Source organism: Podarcis muralis, chromosome Z (assembly GCF_964188315.1).
Source record: "Podarcis muralis chromosome Z, rPodMur119.hap1.1, whole genome shotgun sequence".
Classification (NCBI taxonomy): domain Eukaryota; kingdom Metazoa; phylum Chordata; class Lepidosauria; order Squamata; family Lacertidae; genus Podarcis; species Podarcis muralis.
The window spans coordinates 47,643,121-47,662,764 of NC_135673.1; the positions used below are offsets into that span (position 1 = coordinate 47,643,121).

Sequence of the window (19,644 nt, forward strand, 5' to 3'; positions counted from 1 at the left end):
AGCATAGAGAGTGACACATACCCAACTTGTATTCCTGGGCAGCAGCATCAATAGAAATATCAAGGTGTGTGCTGCAAACGATGGGTGTGTCACACCTGGAGCCGGGGGTGGGGGTGGGATGTAATCTTCCTTGCAGTAAAACAGTACTGGATCCTAGTGGAACTTACACATTCCAGTTTGTCAATATCCTTCTTAGATTATGGCACTCAGAACTGGACACAGTATTCCAGGTGTGGTCTGACCAAGGCAGATTAAAGCAGCATTATGTCTTCCCTTGACCTGGACACTGTATTTCTGTTGATGCAGCCTAGAATAGTATCAGCTTTTTTGCTGCTGCATCACACTGTTGACTCATGTGAAGGTTGTGGTTCCCCAAGACTCCAAGATCCTTTTCACCTGTACTACTGGAAAGCCAGGTCTTCCCCATATTATATTTGTAGCTTTGCAGAATGCCATGTTCTCCAGCAGTGGAAGTGCTGGTGCAGGGAGAGCAAGTGGTGGCAATTCCAATTTTGCCTCAGGTGGCAAAATGGGAAGAGCTGCCTCTGGCTACTATCCACTGGTCAGAAGCAGTAATGTTTGTGAATACTGGTTGAGCAGCCTGCTTGAAATTTTCCTGCAGGTAGGGGTGCCAACTTGAATAAAATTTGGGGGGGGGGCAGATAAGCCCTGTCCTGAATCATCGATAACGTGATGCAGTGTACACACACCATTTGAATAGCAATGCCCACCAAATGTTTTATGAGGGTAGGGATGGCGAAGGGTCCTCGGACTCTTGGAATTGACTCCTATGCCTGTAGGCATCTGGTACAGGATGCGAGACTAGATGGGTCACTGGCCTGCCTGTTCCAGCAAACTCTTCCAATCCTCTTGAAACACTCGCTTTGGGGTGCAGAAAGATAAGGGTTGCTGTGCTCTACCTCCACTGTCTGAGACAGTAACCTTCCTGAATGCGAGTTGCTGGAACCCTCAGGCGAAGAGAGAGCTGCTCCCGGGCTCGGGTCCTCCCCATCAGAGCACATGCTCGGCCACTATGAGAACAACATGCCGGACTACACACAGCGCTGCCTTCGGCATGATCCAGGCTGTTTTGGGATTTGAGAGCGGTGCAGAGGCCATGGAGAAGAACGGGTCTGCAGGTGGACCCCGCCCGCTTCCCAAGCCGCGCCACAGACCGGGGCCGGCCTCCGCAGCGGGCGGGCGGGCGGGGGCGACTCTGGTGGCGGCGCCGGGGAATGGGACAGCTGGCCAGGGGGCGGGAGCTCGGAGGGCTCTCCTCCGGCCGGCCGCCGCCACCCCTCTCTTTCCTCAGAGGCCATGGCAGCGCCGGGGGCCGGGCAGACGCTCGAAGCCGCCGGTGCTGGGGCAGGATCGGAGCCGGCGGTGGCGGTGGCTGCTGAGGAGATAGATCTGTCTCTGGGTAGGTGCTGCTCTCCACACTCGTCGGGTGTTGGTTGGGTGTGTCCTAGCGTCTCGGGGACCCACCCCACCCCATGGACTTGCTCCGGAGCCGCATAGGCTTTATCCCCGCGGAACCAGATCCACTCTGGGTGCCCTTCTCAAAGTTGGGGTGGAGGGGGCTGGTTCCAGGTGAGAACCGCCCCTCCTCCCAAAAAATATGCACTATATACCTTCCGTATATGGGGCGGGGGAGGCTGCCTATGAGCCTCTCTGAGGCGCAGAAAATGTCCGGCCAGGGAAGGTTTGGCAAAGTTTGCAGATTCCTTGCAGCCTTCTTAGGTGCCCAAAGTTGGGTCCCCACGGGGTCTATACCTATGCCATTCCTGATTCCACAGGCCAATTGGCTTAGTTGAACCCAAGTGGGGTCTTCTCCCACATCTTCTGCTTGACACCCCCCCCCCACCTGCAACTTCCTCTCCTTTTCCCGTTTCTCAGAAAATCCCTCTCCTTTCACCATGGACAGCCTATTTTCAACCCAAACACTTCTCCCCCCTCCATCCAGAGAGAAGGGAACCATCAGGGGAAAGCAGATGGCTCAGTGTGGACTGGTTGTCTGTAGCTAAGTCTTACTCAGAGTAGACCAATTAAAATTAATGGCCCTTACTTAGCCATTCTAATTAATTTCAGTGTGTTTACTCTGGGTATATCTAGATGCAGCCTGTTAGGTTCAAATCACAGCTACATTTTGGCTCACCTCACCATACCCCACAGCAGTTTTTCCAAGCTCAAAACCCCACGGTCCAGCACGGACATGATAAACTGGCCCTCTCCAAAAATAGAAGCTTGATGTGATGCCTGGTCTATTTATGGCATTGACGGGCAATGCAAATCATCATTTCCTTGGCACAAGATCTGTTTGTGCACACAAACATCACACTCATTTATTCAGTCAGTGATCTGGAAATATGCCCCTGCCCCGTCCAACGGAATTACAATGAAAGAAAGAGGAAAATCTCTCCACTCTCTATTGGCTTGCCTGGCTAATTTGCCTCCCTAAAGCCCCCTCTGAAAATAGGAATGCTGGAAATGTGCTCTCTGTTATTGAGGGTTGGCATTTGGGCATCCGCTGTTATTTGATCAGACAACTTAATAACCAGCACCCAGTATTTAATGATTCCCTCTCTGACGTTGAGTATTGGGAGTTTATGTTTGATACTATTACTGAAAACCAATTCCTGGCTTCCTCTCACCCCCACACCCCAAGCTGAAGGATATACAGCTTCCTTCATTTTTTTCCCTTGAAGGACTTGCTTTTGGGGGGGGGGGTCTCTTCTGAATACTTTCAAACTTTCTTGAATGGTGGTAATTATTCACTTCAAGGATCATGCTTGGCTCAATGGCAGAGTAGCTGCTTTGCATGCAGAAGATCCCAGGTATCAATCTCTGATGGCATCTCCAGGTAGGGCTAGGAAATTCTGCCTTTACCCTGGAGTGAGAGTTCCCGTCAGTGTTGACAATACTAAGCTAAAAGAATCAGTGGTCTGGCTCAGTACAAGGCAGCTTCTTCCTATGCTTCTATGATTACGCAAATCAACTCAGTTCTCCAGGTAAGGAGACCTTGCGTTCAGAGTAAAGCCATACTGATCGCTTCTATATTGGTTAGACGATGCTATTAATACAGCTCAGAAATTGCCACGCCTGTTCAGTTTGTTGCTCACTCTGCTATCCTTGCCTCATTTAATGCAATACATTTTCCCTAGTTGAATTAAAAGAAAATCAACCCTAAGATAAATCCAGATTAAAACACATGCCAACACTTTACATATTTGGATTAGGTTGTCTAAACAAAAATATTTTTAGCAGGTGCTGAAGAGTATCGTGAAGACGCCTGCTTGATATGAGCAGGCAGGGAGTTCCAAACTGTAGAGGCTGCGACACAAAAATATGCATTTCTTACAAATGCAGAATTGGTATTATGTGGCACCTGTAATTGTGCCAGTTCTGTAGGTCAAAGGGGTCAACTGGGCACATATTGCAGATAAACTGGTCCCAAGTTATTAAGGGCAACTGGAAACTACCCTCTGTTTTGGAATTCTGTTTTGGAATACTGGGATTCCTTAGAGCAGTATTCTATGCCACACTCTCCTTGCCCCACATACTGAGGGTTAGCTTTCCATCCTCTTGTGTTAAAATGCTGGGAGGCCAACATGAAACAAAAGAGAAGATTTCCTTGACGTATTCTGTGTGTGTTGGTTTTCCTAATTTAGATGACATCATAAAGCGCAACAAGAAAGGGCAGACAAATGCAAAGGAAAACAGATGGAAGCAGCCGCTCAAGAACTGGAATCCAGCCTATAGCAACAGAAGAGGTCGATTCTGGGGCTGGGTACCAAGGAACCTGCAAGGTATGTGTGAGAAGCAATAGCAGGAAGAGAAGGTTTGGGAGTTGGCAAAATTCAGGAAATAAGTTGGTAGGGCTTTTTGTAATGGTTGGCATCCTGAGATATCAACCCCTCCTTCAGCTTCATGCAAGTACCTTTAGCTAGGGGTGACCAGAGGAGGGTACATAAATTGAACATTAAAATGAATATTAAATAATGAATGAATGAATATTAAAATGAAAATAATGAACATAAAAAGAGACAAAACGTTTAAGTGATTTATAGCATGAACTGGCTCCCAGTATGACTTGAGCACAGCTCTTTCAAACTGGAGCACAGAACTAGGAATACAGCACAACAAAGAATCTCCTCCTTTCATGGTTAATGGGCCTTTGATGAAGTGGGAAGATAATCTATCAAGGTAGGGATCAGTAGTGTTGTGGAAGAACAAGGATCTGCAGAGGAGGGATGCTCCTGAATTGAGACAGGCTTTTCATGTTGGAGATAGACAGATGGGGCTTGTCAACCTGGGACAAGCCATCTGGGAAAAGGAAAACTCTGATCCTAAACATCATCATCATTATTAAAGTTTGTATACCCGCAGTTTGTAAACCCATGTACCCGCAGATCTCGGGGAGGTTCACAAAAACAAAGACAACCCAATAACCCCCCTCCCTTCCATAACATATTTTAAAAGGGCATCAGATGTCAATCAGCCAAAGGCCTGGTTGAAGAGGAACATTTTTGTCTGGTACCTAAAGGTGCATAATAAAGGTGCCAGCTTGACCTCCCTGGGGAGAGCATTCCACAAGTGGGGATCCACTGCAGAAAAAGCTCATTCTCAAGTTGCCACCCTCCGGACCTCTCATGGAGGAGGCACAAAGGAAGGGTCTCAGATGATGATTGCAAGGTCTGGATAGGTTCATATGGAGAGAGGCGGTCCCTGAGTTATTGCAGTCCTGAGCTATTTAAGGCTTTATAGATTAAAAACCAGCATTTGAATTGGGATTAGAAACTAGGTGGTAGCCAGTGCAGTTGGACCAGGATCCAACTGCAACCAGGCCTCTGGCTGATTAATATTCTACAGCCTTTTAAATGTGTTTGTGGGGGGAGGTGCTATTGTTTTGTTGTTTTTATTTTAACTATTTATTTGTGCTTTTACCTTGTGAACAGCCCTGAGATCTTTTGATGAAGGGTGATATATTATTATTAATAATACAATAGCAAAAGTGCAGGTAATCTCACATACTCATCCCCCTTTGGAGGAAGGGGCAGGGGAGAGTCAGATGTGGCAAATAGCAGAGAAACATTGTTTTTAATGATAAATTGTCGACACCTGAGGATTGATGAGGAATCACATTCTGCATGGTGTGTCTCTTTAGGACCCAGCAGGTTCAGAGGAGAGTTTCAAAAGCAGCAGAATTACAGGAAGCCTTTCTGGAATGGGGTGACCAGACCCAGGAGGAGAGCAGCCCTTGGGCCAAAAGGCATGAGCCCCCTAAATCGGCCCAGCTCAGCTCAACAGGTAGGACTATGGCAACCTTTGCCAACTGATACCCTCCAGGAGTTTTGGACGGCAGCTCCTATAAACCCAGACAGCACAGGATGGATGGGAGTTGTAGTCGACAACATTTGGCAGACTCCAGGATGAGGAAGGCTGGGCTTCGACAGCTGTTCCCCTGCCCATGATGCTTTATGTTCAAGAAGCCAATCCTGAGGCAAACTATGCTAATTTGTAGGTGCAGCAGGAAGATGCTACCTTGGTTGGGAGCAGGGATGGCACAAAACCCGGTACCCAGCAGAGGGATCCCACAAGGGTCAATCGCTTTCGAAGGGCAGGAGCTGCTCCACCAACCGCCCAAAGGTAAGGAAGCTTGGTTTCGGGAGGAGTAGACTTCTGTGCAGGGGGGCAAACCTGAATAAAATATTGGAGTGGGGAGGTAAGCCCTACTCTGCCCCATTGATCATAAAACGCAGCACATGCACACCAGCTGAATGGCAATGCCCATCAACTTTTGGGGGGAGGGGGCGATCCTCTCAAATATTTTATTGGAGGAGCCAAAGGGACCTCAACCCCTAGGAGCTGGCTCCTATGCTTACCTGTTCCCACAAAAGTGTGTGTGTGACTGCAGGCCACTTTGCAGGACACGGTGTCAGTTTTCGCCTCCCAATCCTGGGGAATCTGAACATTTGAAAAATCAAGTAGCAAATGGCTGGACAATATTTCAACTGAGATTCCAAATTCAGCAAATATATTTTTATATGTTTGGGGAGGGGGTCAGGATCCAGATCACCTGCCACCTACTTGGACACGACGTCATCGCCTTGTAACGTAGAAGAACAGGAGCCAGAGTTTTGTGTGGGAATTTGGCTGATGCTGGAAGCTGAACTGTAAGGCTGTGATTTGCCTGGAACCCCAATGGGGAAGAAAGACCTGCTGGGGTGTGAGTGCTCTGAGCCCCTCTGTCCTATGCTTTGTAAATGTAGCCATACTTACTAAAGACACCACAGCCTACTCTGACCTTCATTCCCTAGAAACGGAGCCCTGCGTAAGCACAGTCACTCCCAGAGTCTCGCCACTTGGAGACTGGCATATCTACCACAGTATCTATGGCTTGAGTGTGCACAGAAATTTGTGTTAATATAGGGTCCTTTTATTTCCCCCCAGTAACCAGCCTTTCCGGCTAAACCGAAGACCAGCTTTCTTTCAGAGGCAATCCAGATTCAACTTCAACCGAAGGGTGAGTTCTTCATTGTCTTTTATATCATGCTTTTGAATTCTGGTGCTGGGGGAGACTCTTGAGAGTCCCATGGACTGCAAGAAGATCAAACCTATCCATTCTGAAGGAAATCAGCCCTGAGTGCTCACTGGAAGGACAGATCCTGAAGCTGAGGCTCTAGTACTTTGGCCACCTCAGGAGAAGAGAACACTCCCTGGAAAAGACCCTGATGTTGGGAAAGATTGAGGGCACAAGGAGAAGGGGACGACAGGGGACAAGATGGTTGGACAGTGTTCTCGAAGCTACCAGCAAGAGTTTGACCAAACTGCGGGAGGCAGTGGAAGACAGGAGTGCCTGGTGTGCTCTGGTCCATGGGGTCACAAAAAGTCGGACATGACTAAACAACTAAACAACAACAACAACTATTTATTTTTTTCCATCTGTACCCCAACCATTTCTCCAAGGAGCTTAAAGTGGTTTACATCGTCCCTATTGGGAAGACCTCTCTGAGTGCATGGTCTGGAAGTTGGGCAATAGGGGCAGTACAGGATTCCTTTTGGTGTACCAACCTCCCCACTGTGCCAAGGATTCCCTGCCCGAGCTGCTTCAGGTCATACCAGATGTTCTCCTGGAGACACCTAGTTTGGTTGTCTTAGGGGATTTTAACATCCATGCCAACACAACCTTACAAGGGGCCACTCAGGATTTTGTGGAAAGCATGGCCTCCATGGGGCTGTCCCTGAATAAGTTTGGCCCAATTCATAGTCGCGGACATGCCTTAGACCTGGTGTTCACCTCTAGTGACGTGAGTGATCTGACAGTAAGTAAAAGTGAAACAAAAGAAGTGCCATGGTCAGATCACTTCCTAGTGCAACTGGACTTCTCTGTGACCCCCTCTGCAGGGAGGTGGGACCGATTTGGATGGTCCGCCCCTGCCACTTAATGGATCCAATTGGCTTCCAGAGAGTGGTAGGGGATGTTCCAGAGAGTGGTAGGGGATGTTTTATCCCATGTTGATGGCCTTTCAGTTGATTCCCTGGTGGATTCCCTGGTGGAATGCAGAGTTAACCAGGGCTATCGACTCTCTGGCTCTGAGTGCCCTCTCCAATTGCATGGAGCCTGGACAGTCCTGTGGTTATCTCCAGAGCTGAGGGCGAGGAAACAATCACTGAGACGGCTAGAGTGCCAGTGGCAGAAAACTCATTCTGAATTGGACCGGACATGGGTCAGAGCTCAACGTCAAGTCAACCAAGTGGCAACGGTGACGGCAAAGAGGACCTTCTTCACCGCCTCTATTGCATCTGCAGAAAACAGCAGCAGGAGACTCTTTCAGGTGCTTCACAATCTATCGGAACCACCTTCGTCACCGGGGCCTGGTAGGGACCCCAAGATCTCCTGCAATGCTTTTGCATAGCTCAGATTTGGGAAGAGGTAGATTCCACCATGGGAGCAGGGCTGGGGCGGGAGAGTGCTAGAGTCCTGTCTAGTCAAGTTGCATGGGATTAATTCCAATCTGTTACCTCCGAGGATGTGGACAGGCTGCTTGGATGAGTGAAACCAACCACCTGTCTCTTTGATCCTTGACCATCCTGGCTTATAAAAGCTAGCCGGGAAGGGCTGGGCGATGGGCTTTGAGGGGTGGTGAATGCTTCTTTCTGTGAGGGAGCCTTCCCAGACCTGCTGAAAGAGGTGGTCATTAAACCGCTTCTTAAAAAAACATCTCTAGACCTGGCCAATATGGCCAACTATTGCCCAGTCTCAAATTTTCCATTCTTGGGCAAGGTGATAGAGCGAGTGGTTGCTGAACAACTCCAGGCACGCCTGGAAGAAGCGGACCATTTGGATCCCTTCCAGTCGGGATTCAGGCCTCATCATGGGACTGAAACTGCCTTGGTCGCGCTGGGCGATGATCTCTGGCGGGCTAGGGACAAAGGTGAGAGCTGTTTCCTAGTTCTGTTGGATCTCTCAGTGGCTTTTGATACCATCAACCATAACATCCCTCTGGACTGTCTAGAGGGGCTGTGAGCTGGGGGCACTCTTATACAATGCTTCTGCTCCTTTCTCCTGGGCCGTGTCGAGAAAGTGGTGTTGGGGGATGAGTGTTCAGACCCCTGGGCTCTCACCTGTGGGGTGCCTCAGGGTTCTGTCCCCCATGCTTTTCAACATCTACATGCACCCTTTGGGAGAGATCATCAGGGGGTTTGGGTTGGGTGTTCATAAATATTCGGATGATACCCAGCTCTACCTCTCTTTCAAATCAGAACCAGTGAAGGCGGTGAAGGTCCTGTGTGAGTGTCTGGAGGCAGTTGGAGGATGGATGGGGACTAACAGATTGAGGTTAAATCCTGACAGGACAGAAGTACTGTTTTGGGGGGACAGGGGGCGGGCAGGTGTGGGGGACTCCCTGGTTCCGAATGGGGTATCTGTGCCCCTGAAATACCAGGTGCATAGCCTGGGAGTCATTTTGGACTCACAGTTGTCCATGGAGGCACAGGTCAATTCTGTGTCCAGGGCAGCTGTTTATCAGCTCCATCTGGTATGCAGGCTGAGAACCTAACTGCCTGCAGACTGTCTTGCCAGAGTGGTGCATGCTCTAGTTATCGCTTGCTTGGACTACTGCAATGTGAGCTATGTGGTGCTACTTTTGAAGGTGACCCGGAAACTACAACTAATCCAGAATGTGGCAGCTAGACTGGTGACTGGGAGTGGCTGCCAAGACCACATAACACCGGTCTTGAAAGACCTACATTGGCTCCCCGTATGTTTCCGAACACAATTCAAAGTGTTGGTGCTGACCTTTAAAGCCCTAAACAGCCTCGGCCCAGTATACCTGAAGGAGCGTCTCCACCCCCATTGTTCTGCCCGGACACTGAAATCCAGTGCCGAGGGCCTTCAGGTGGTTCCCTCACTGCAAGATGTGAGGTTACAGGGAACCAGGCAGAGGGCCTCCTCAGTAGTGGCACCCACCCTGTGGAACGGCCTCCCACCAGGTGTCAAGGAAATAAACAAATATCAGACTTTTAGAAGACATCTGAAGGCAGCCCTGTTTAGGGAAGTTTTTAATGACATTTTAATGTATATTTAATATTTGTTGGAAGCCGCCCAGAGTGGCTGGGGAAACCCAGCCAGATGGGTGTGGTATTATCATCATCATCATCATCATCATCATCCCTTCCCCTCCTCATTCAATCTCAACAACAACCCTGGCCACCCACTCAGCTTCATGGCTGATGGGGATTCGAATGCTAGTCTCCTGGGTCCCAACCTGACACTCTCACCTCTACACCACATTGGCTCTCAGTGGTCCAGTGAGGGATGTGTTGCCATTGCCCTCTGGCTTCAGTTGGCCCTGCAACCCATTCTTAAAGGGGCAACTGTAAGACTGACCAGATTTAAAATTGCATTGTGTTTTCCCTAAGTAGTCACAGTCTTCTACAAACATTTTCTCTGTAATCCTTACAACAATCATGTAAGACAGAGGAGAGGATCTTAAATAGTTTTTAACAAATGTGGTTTCTTACTGATAATTTTATTACTTTATTCTTTTTGTAATCTGTTTAGAGGTTCTAAGATTTTGCAAAATAAACAAGGAATCCACTTTAAGCTACAGTCTGTGGAGCGCTTTGATCCATACTGTGGAACCAAGTCTCCTTGCTTTGGGAGTTTTGGTTTCTGTCATGCTTGTTGTTCTCTTCCTTCTTACAGCAAACAAAGTCCAATGTGGAGGGGAAGCCTTTAAAGAGGAGGAGGTAAGTTGTGGAAAGAGCCCCCCTTTTCTGAAGGAAGAAAAAGCAGTGGTGGAGGAGAGAAAGTAAGGATTGGCAATATGCCTTCCTGGCATAACCAGAGCACCTGCTCTGTTTCCCCCCAGGTGGGAGGTTCTAGGGTTGCACTGACCTTACTTTGTAGGAGAATTGTAGAGGGCACCTCAGTTGGATCTTGATGAGTGTCTGACCTTTGGAGCCTTCTCAACCTCCTCCAACGCTGGCATGTCTTCATCAGTCTGTGCTCCATTCACTCCAGTCCTCCTCCTGCTGCTAGGAGTCTGGTTCTTTGCCTCCTCTCCCTGTCTCTCTTTCTCTAGGTGGCAGCCAGAACCCAATCCTGGAGGTGTGCTGACCGTTTCTGTGTCTAACCCCCAAGCAAGTCAAGCAAGCATGTACGTTATGTTGCCTTGAGTGAAAACAATGCCCATTCTCTATTGTGCATCTCACCTTCCTGCTCTATCACCCTTCCTTCCTTCCTTTCTTTCTTTCTTTCTTTCTTTCTTTCCTTCCTTCCTTCCTTCCTTCCTTCCTTCCTTCCTTCCTTCCTTCCTTTCCTTCCTTCCTTCCTTCCTTCCTTCCTTCCTTCCTTCCTTCCTTCCTTCCTTCTTTCTTTTCTTCTTTCTTTCACACATTTATCTCCCTACTTTCCCCAGAGTCCACCCCCCCCACGCACACACATTTTATGGTCACACAACAACCCTGTGTGGTTGGTTGGGCTGAGAGTGAGCCCAGGAAGCTTCCTGGCTGAGTGGGGGCTTGTACCCTGGTCTGCCAGTTCCTAGCACAGTACTCCAACAACTGTGCCACACTGGCCCTCATTATGGATTTCTGGCCCACCAGGCCTGTGACACTTGCAGCCAGCTCCCCTTTCAGAGCCAGGGGCATAGGCGAGGGGGGGGCACAAAATTAGCTAGAAATATGTCCATAAATATGTCCACAAATATGTCTATAAATAAATAAAAATATTGATTATTGCCTCATAAGGAAAGGTTTTTAATAGAGGGTGAATTGAATTGGGGGGGGGGGGTTGGAGGAGAGAAGGAAAGAAGAGCTAACTTGTCTGTAGGTAGGGGGCGCAATCTGGATGGTTCTGCCAGGAGTGCAAGATCACCTAGCTACGCCTCTGCGCCTCTGGACCAATGCAGGGGTGGATGGTGCTCATTGGGACTGGTAGGGTGGAAGGCAAAGAGGCTAACAGTAGGTGGCGCCAGAGCCAAGGAGTGGCAGAGCCAATGTGTTCTGTGCCTGAGATGGAGTGGGAAGGGGCTGGCAGCCCTCATGGACCAGCCAGAATCCACTGGGCAAATGCTCATCTTTCACAGTGTGGGTCTTCTGCCCTCAAAGTACAGAACTTCTGCTGTTGCTCTCTCAGAAACCGTGCCCAGGTGGGATGTTTCGTTTTTCTTAGCTGCTTGATCCCTGAGGAAGTTGTAGGTGACGCAACTCCGGCATCTCTTACTTGGGAAGGTTTGGGAGATTAACAAATTCCACCCTTATGTTGGATAGAAAATAAGGCGTTTTTTGTAAGCTGTAATGCTTTGAGATAAGGATTTGCTGAACAAATAATTTGAACTGGAGATACAAGAAGGGGAGGTATGAGGAGGTCAGGGAAATATGTCATTGAAAAAATAAGTTGTGAAATGTATGTGTTTTTAATATTTTTTACTTTTGCTTTTTGCTTTTTGTTTGTATAAAAATTGGAAACTTTAATAAATATCTTTAAAAACAAACAAACAAATTCCACCCTTCTTCCTTGGCTCCGTGGAAAGAAGGCATCTTTATATTCTGCGTGCATTTCACAGGCCAGGAGCCAAGCACCCCTTTCTGAGGGGGAGAAGAGGCCCAGAAAAGATGAGCCCTTCCCAGCCCAAAGGTGTTCCCCTGAGATTCAACTTCCGGGCTATGGCTAACCAGGTTAGGAGCAGGAATATTGGGAGGCTTTTGGAGCAGGAATATTGGAAGAGGGAAGGAACTGATGTCATCTGCCAGAGCAGCTGGCTAATTGAAGGGAATGAGGTGATAACAAGGCTTTCAAATCTGAACTCTTGTCTGTAACCAGGATAGAGGGAGGGACACGGGTGGTGCTGTGGGTTAAACTACAGAGCCTAGGACTTGCCGATCAGAAGGTCGGCAGTTCGAATCCCCACGACAGGGTGAGCTCCCGTTGCTTGGTCTCAGCTCCTGCCAACCTAGCAGTTCGAAAGCACATAAAAGTGCAAGTAGATAAATAGGTAATAGGTACCTACCTCCAGCAGGAAGGTAAACGGCGTTTCCATGCGCTGCTCTGGTTCACCAGAAGCGGCTTAGTCCTGCTGGCCACATGACCCGGTAGCTGTACGCCGGCTCCCTCAGCCAATAAAGCGAGATGAGCGCCGCAACCCCAGAGTCAGTCACGACTGGACCTAATGGTCAGGGGTCCCTTTACCCTTTACCTTAGGATAGAGGGAGTTGGAGAACGAGGGCAATATGAAGCAGACTCTGGGTAGTTGGTTCCTTTTCTTTTTTCGGGTTCCTACGTCAAACCAGCAGTTTAAATGGCAACACTCCTTTGCAAGATTGTCCGCCTTTTTAATTGTTTGTCCGCCTTTTTAATTGTTTGTAATCAAGAAAATGATCAAGAAAATGATGTTGATCAAGAGAATGATCAAGAAAATGATAAGTTGCCGCTGCCAAAGCATTGCATGCCATGTGGCTGAGGACTTTTTGTTAAAGTTCAATTGTGCTAAAAGTTGAACCTATGCTGGGGGTGCGGTAGGGGGTGTTCATGTGGCCGCCTCTAGCCACCTGCTGAACTTAGGAGTGGGGAGGAAAGCCCTGTTCTTACCTTCTGAGCTTTCTCATGCTTCAGAGGACCCACATAATGGTGCCCTGGGGGGCGGTACTAAAGAGTTCAGTTTAACCTGGAAATTAGCCAAGCTTCCCCTCAATTCTGGGGACATTCGCTTGTCTCCCTTCCAGTCCAACCCCCAGCTTGAGCTGGGGTTGGGAGGACTCCTCATCTCCTAACTCCTGGGCTTCAAAATATAGAAGGTGGGTTTTGTACCCTATGACACATGCCCTCAGAGAAACCATTCCTGCACATCAGAATCTCAAGTTTTTGTGTTATAAGCTTGCCATGGGCAGCTTCGTGCAGGAATGTTTGAGTGTGATGGATTTTTCTCACTTCAGAGCAGGGTGTGTTTAAGCTGAAGGTCGCTAGGAACTCACATGAAGATTGTGGTAATACATGTGTTGTCTCCAAAGCTAAATCTATCTGTGTTCAGCAGAGCTGTGTATTCACCATTCCACCCCCTCCAAAGAATAACAAGAACCTTAGTTTTCCTTTCACAGTGCTACAGTTCCCAGCACCTTTAACAAATCATTGTTCTCAGGACTTTTTGGGTGTGTGTGGGTGGGAGGAGATGTGCTTTAAATGTGCTGTGTGCAGACATCTCCCAGCACATGTGTGTGGGGATTCAAGACTAACTCTTATGTTTTTCTTCCTTAGACGAGCTTGACGTTGAACGAAAGGTTCTCTGGGTTGAGGAACACACGCCATTTCACAGCGAAGCAGAACACAGGCCGAATGGTCACTCTGCCATTGCATTCGGTGAAGTCAGACTGGCTTTGCAAAGGAGCTTGCCCCTAAACCCAGTTGGTTGGTTGGTTGCCTGCCTCTGTCTGGGTGGCAGCTTGGCATCACCAAAACACAAAGAGACAGCCCCATGCAACCTCACACTCAAAGATTTCTGCCCATGCTTGAGACATGCAGCCCTAAGAGCAGCTCTGACTCCCACTCTAGGCCCCTCTGCCCCAGACTTCCTCCTGATGTAGCCTACCATCTGATCCAGCTTTGAGGTGTTATTCCGTATGGCTTCCAGTACAGTTGTGTTTTTGCCGGAGAGCCATGTGGTAAGGAAGATCTCCAAGCAAGCTTCATAGGGGCCCTCTTTAATCCTCAGATGTGCCCACAAAGGCATGATCAAGCACCCTCATGCCACAGCTGCCTCTGGAGTGACCCTCCCTCCAGTAAGAGGCATGCCTCACAGATGAGTGCCTGGTTGTTTGTGTAGTGTGGGGGCAGGGAATCTTGTGGGCTCCCAGATATTGCCAGACCCAATGGCCTTCTGCCCCAGCCAGCATGGCCGACCGTCAGGGGTGATGGAATCCAACAACATCTAGAGGGTCACAGAATTCCCCATCCCTGGTCTAGTGAATTTGAGGTTCTTTGTTTCTCTCCCTCTGCCCCCTTTTGCCTGGAAAAGCACTTTGGCAGATTCCTTTTGATGATTTGGGTGTGACAAGCTGTAACAGCGCACTGAATAAAACAACTTTTAGAAGCTGAAACACCGGGCTGTTTTCTTTTCTAATAAAAATATTCACTATGGAGTTCACAGGCACAAAACACAATGTTGATATTGTCCAGGAAATGGGTTTCAGTTGGAGTGCATGGGTTGCATGAGAGCATGTTGTGTGGGATAACCAGTCTCGTATAACCAACATCTCATATAACAACATGCTTCAGTCTAATTAATGCTGGAAGGGGTTAACATCATAGAGTAAGCTGTCCTGCCATCTTAGCCATGTCTGTTCCCCTTACCTTGGGAGGAAATAGGTAATCAAGGATATTGTTCCCCCACCCCTGGTCTACCTGAAAAACTCAGTGTGTGGAGAGAGTTGAGCTACTTGTTCCAGCTCAACCACATGGCTCCCACCAGACACTCTGGAGCTCCTATACCAATAATCTTTTGGAGGGATTTAGATAAGTAGGAGAATATACTTTATTTAGCCATTATCCTTCCTCTTTCTCATTTGTGTAAGAATGCAAATGATCTGTTTCAACATAGTTAAATATCACCATGCAGTTTACCTCTGGAAGCTATGAGGACAAGCCTGCACAATCTTCTAGAACAAGGCGGTCCAACTCTTCATACCAAGTGGGTCTCAAGATAGACATAGAACCAGTGGGCTTCTGGGAATTGGACTCCAGACTGGGGGGGAGGTCTGGCTGTGTGGTGTAGTGGGTAGAGTGTTGGGCTGGGACCTAGGCGGCCAGAGTTCAAATCCCCACACAACCATGAAGCTGTCTGGGTGAGCTTGGGCCAGTTCCTGTCTCTCAGCCTAACCTACCTCACAGGGTTGTAGTGAGCATAAAATGAGGGGGGGTGGGAGATCCTTGAGCTCCATGGAGGAATGGTGGGAGAATAATGCTTGGCCTCCACAAGGGTTGCTAACATGAATAAAAATGGGGGGGGGTAAGCCCCTCCCTGCATAATCAGTCACACACACCAATTGAAGGGCAATGCCCATCCACTTTGGGCTGAGAGCCAGCTTTGGAGTGAAGTCTAGCCATTGGAGATAATGCAATAAACACATCAATATCCTGTTCCACACACTGGCTGACTAGATGCCTCTGGGAGGCCCACAAGCCAGGCAGGAAAGCAACCTCCCCACATGCTGCTTCTCCCCAATTTTACAAGGGTAAACTACAAAGGTACCCAAGCTGCCTTTAATTTGCCCCCCTTTGAAGCTTGGTGATCCAGGGAGGCAAAACGAGAAGCTGTTAACATCTATTTCACTTACGCTCCAAGTCTCCTGTAGAACTACAATGTCATACCCTTGGGTGAATTGGACAAAAGACACGTCAGATGCCTTTTTAGACTATCCTGCTATATTCCATGTTGTAAAGCTAAGGTTGGGTTTGGCTTTGCTAAAATTTAGTCTTTGTCAATTATCTTCTGAAAAGTTTTTGGAATTTGCCTATTTATGTGGCAGCTGGATGTTATTTATTTTAACAGTATCTTTGCACGGGGAACAGCCCAGGAGTTTGATGAATTCAGACAATGGATATAAAGTACTCACACTGAAAATTGTAGAGCCTTTGTTTACCAGGGCACCCTCCGGAGGATGTTCCATCTGCCTGGAGCCTAGTTCCTCCTCATCTAAGTATCTCATTTTAGTCCTGAAACCCGGTGAGGTCACCATGGTGGTGGTTTCCCTTTTGGGGGGGGGGGCAATCTACTACCTTCTCCTATACATTGCACTTTCATAGTTGAAGGCAGATTTATCTCTGCCATTACCTGAAAGTTGTGAGGGTGACAGACTGCCAAGTTGTGTGCCTGAGAAGGAAACTCTTCCACCATGGGAACCCTTTTGGAGGGAGTCTGGTCGGCTGCTAGATCCTCCTCTCTGGCATCCTTACATTCGTCCTTTCCAGTTAATCTGTTTCTAAGTGTTGTCTTTCTAAAATTTTGATTTGTGCTAAGGAAGGTAATGTCCAAAAATTAGAGCATTTTCTTCTGGAGAGAGATTATCTTTCCGCTCATTTGCGGGATGATGCTAACCATATAAGGGTGCACCTTTCCTTTTTGATTTTAGAGTCTCCTGTTCATGATGGTCGAACAGGGCTTTTTGGGACCAGTGCCCCTTCCTAAATTTTTCCTGTTCCTCATTTGTCATTGATTTGTCACTCTTGGCAGCAGAGAATAGGGTCATTGGTAACCTATTTTCGAAAAGTCTTGGTATTATTATTCTTTTCTTCAGGAATAGATTCTTAATCTGTGGATAAGTTTAGCCAGGTTCTGATCTTGAAAGGTAATCATTGTTTGTACCGAATAACCATCATAGTATAAATTATAGAAGCAATGTCGTTTGGCTTTACTACATGTGGCAGCATATCATTTAGGATGTTCAGAAGACGCATTATGTGGTCTGTCCATGATAGAAAGGCCTTCGGTTTTGGGTAGTTGACAAATACAAGTTTGGTATCAACATCTAATTCTATCCTTTTCCCTGGGCCAAAGTTTGCCGGGCAACTGAGTTTCCCTGTAATATGTCACAATCAATGTTATGGGTCATATCTTCTCTGATATCTGTACTTCCAGATGTTTTCCTTCCAGGGTTCAGGGGTATTGCTTCTATTGCTTCATTTGTTTCGATACCCTGCTTCAGGATAGTGGCTTGGCATCTTCTACACTTGAGGGATTGCCTTACGCCCTATGTGCCTACTCAACCTGCACAACTGGGACTGTTACAGCTGCCACGTAAGACTCATTGCACACTTGCAAGAAATCTCTATTTTAGTGCAACAGCACTAACACTTTGGAACTCCCTGCCTAGGGACCCAGGCAGCTGCCTTCACTGTACTCGTCCCCACACCTCCGTAAAGCCTTCAGGTTTAGGGGCCTTTGGAAGACATGTGGAAGGCTGCAGGGTGTGGAAAGCCTTTTGCTTACTGCTGAGTTTAATGGTCATGGCAATATTTTGAAATGTGTGCCTGTATTTCACTGGATCATTAAACATTTCCATGAGGAGTTTTTGTAAACTTGCTTTTAAGTTTTTTTGACAATCTAGTGGGGTAGAAATGATATAGGATGAATTAAGTGACATTAAATTAAAATGAACTCTGTTGAAATTGAATCCAAAGTGGTGAAGGTCTAACTCTCTGCTTGCATCATTCTTGTGCTTCTGCCTGATTTTGTTTTGTCTGGAAACTGAGTGAGATAAAAACTTCTCATGCTACAGCACCCACCCCCCTGCAGATGTTCAGGACCTCAAGGACGCTAACCCTTTCTCCAAATTCCTTTTTAAAAATCAATTTTTATTAAAAGATTTCAACGTAATATACAATACATGGCTCTGCTGTGCCTCATTCTGAAGGAAACGGGAATCCTGGGAAAGTGCCTGGAAGCCCTGGAACCTCGTGTTGCTCAGAGATTGGGGTAGCCTGCAGCATGTGTGCATATGTGCTTGTGTGTATGAAATATAAATTTGGGTCTACTTCTGGGTGTTAAGGAGGAAGAAAATGCAGGGAGCTCATTTCCCACGGTCTCGCCAAGTAGAGCTGGCCATTAGATTAAAACATTGCACCCTCTGCTACAGCCACAGATGTAAAGATGAAGTAGAGCTGTGAATCAGCAACATATTGCTGACAAGGTACTCCAAAACTCTGGATGACCCCATTTAAACAATGACTGGGTTGCCTAGACTCACACATGTGTGTGTAACATAGAAGTTCAGGGGACGAAGTGCATGCAGTATGCTACTTGTGAGGTGCTCAGAAGGAAGAATATGCAGAAAGATCCTTTCAGGTGACCTGTTTATTGAGCATTCATCCTGATTTGTTTGTGGGGTGGTGATACTACATGCAGTCAAGCTTTCCAGGGCATTTACCTATCACTTTTCTTCTTGCAAAAAGCCCAGCTGGGGGGATCTGGAAGTGTGCGGGGAAGAGCAATTTTGTAGTGGGTTTGTTGCACAGGAGCACCAAGTTCACTAACTGGCTGATTCAGAGTGAATCCCACTCAAAAAGAGTGCAATGGTGTGTGTTTCAGCCAGCCATTCCCTGGGTGCCACCACACTGTCCTTTCTGTGTGTTTGGAAGGGAATGGGAGCTATGCTCCCTCTGGAGACACTCCCCTCCTTCTTCCTTAGCTGTGTTGCTCAACAGTTGAGGCAACCTTCACAGTTCTGGGATGCCAATGCCAAAGACCTGGAAGTGTGCTGTCAATATATTTACAGTGCAGGGGTTCCTCCAGAGGAGATGACCACGTGTTCGTTTTGCGTTCATGTCTTGCTTGCCCAAAACTTAACACAGTGGTTAGATTCTACTAAGGGAATGGTCAGAGTGCTTTAATCCATTCTCACTGGAAAAGCTGGAGTTCTGGGCTGGACCTGAATCCCTTCCACAAAATACTGACAGTCTGGAAACACCCTGGGTGCAAACATGTTTTACTGGGGAAAGGATCTTTGCCTCTTCCTTCTTCCTAACCTGCAGTAGTGCCCTGGCAAATCACAAAGTGCAGGCTCCCTTCATGGTACTCACACACCAATTCTAAGATTATACAAATTTAATATATCAACAACAAATAAACACAATAAGGCTATAACGATACAATCTGAATCATTAGGGGTGCATGGAAGCAGTGGCGTAGCGTGGGGGGTGCAGGGGGGGCCGGCCGCACCGGGCGCAACATCTGGGATTAGGGCAAATCCACAGGTTAGGGGGCACAAATCCACGGGTTAGGGGGCGCAAATCCACGGGTTAGGGGGCGCAAATTACTTGCCTTGCCCCGGGTGCTGACAACCCACGCTACGCCACTGCATGGAAGCAGTCATTGCAAATCTCCATGAGTCGCCTTTCAGCCAGAAGCTCTGCAGCACAGGTGGTTCTGATGATTCCCCTGTAAGGAAGGCTTACAATGTAGGAGGCTTTGGGGCTATGCGAGAAGGGGGAAAGTGGGGACATCAGAGAAGTATGCATGATGTGGGAAAGGTGCAGAGCAATGCTTTCTCCCTCATACCAGAACCTGGATCTCTTTAAGAAAGCTGAATGTTGGAAGATTCAGGCCAGACACAGAGTGCCTAGTGACACTGAAATTACCTCCTTCCAGAGGC

General features: G+C 47.8%; 1 protein-coding gene across 1 annotated transcript; it reads left to right on the forward strand.

Annotated features, from left to right (window-relative positions):
- Positions 1–1,237: 1,237 nt before the first annotated feature.
- On the forward strand, positions 1,238–14,595 carry LOC114589363 (UAP56-interacting factor-like). The gene is made up of 9 exons (XM_028715727.2): positions 1,238–1,420; positions 3,669–3,806; positions 5,165–5,307; positions 5,522–5,646; positions 6,451–6,523; positions 10,208–10,251; positions 10,587–10,661; positions 12,072–12,183; positions 13,757–14,595. Exons 1-9 carry the CDS (start codon positions 1,318–1,320, stop codon positions 13,895–13,897), a joined length of 954 nt encoding a protein of 317 aa, XP_028571560.2. The 5' UTR covers positions 1,238–1,317; the 3' UTR covers positions 13,898–14,595.
- The last annotated feature ends 5,049 nt before the right edge of the window (positions 14,596–19,644 follow it).

Coding starts and splice junctions, on each gene's coding strand:
- LOC114589363 (XM_028715727.2), top strand. CDS start 1,318: ATGGCAGCGCCGGGGGCCGGGCAGACGCTCGAAGCCGCCGGTGCTGGG. Junction 10,252..10,586: donor AAGCCTTTAAAGAGGAGGAG/GTAAGTTGTGGA, acceptor CTCTTTCTCTAG/GTGGCAGCCAGAACCCAATC. Junction 12,184..13,756: donor TCCGGGCTATGGCTAACCAG/GTTAGGAGCAGG, acceptor TTTCTTCCTTAG/ACGAGCTTGACGTTGAACGA.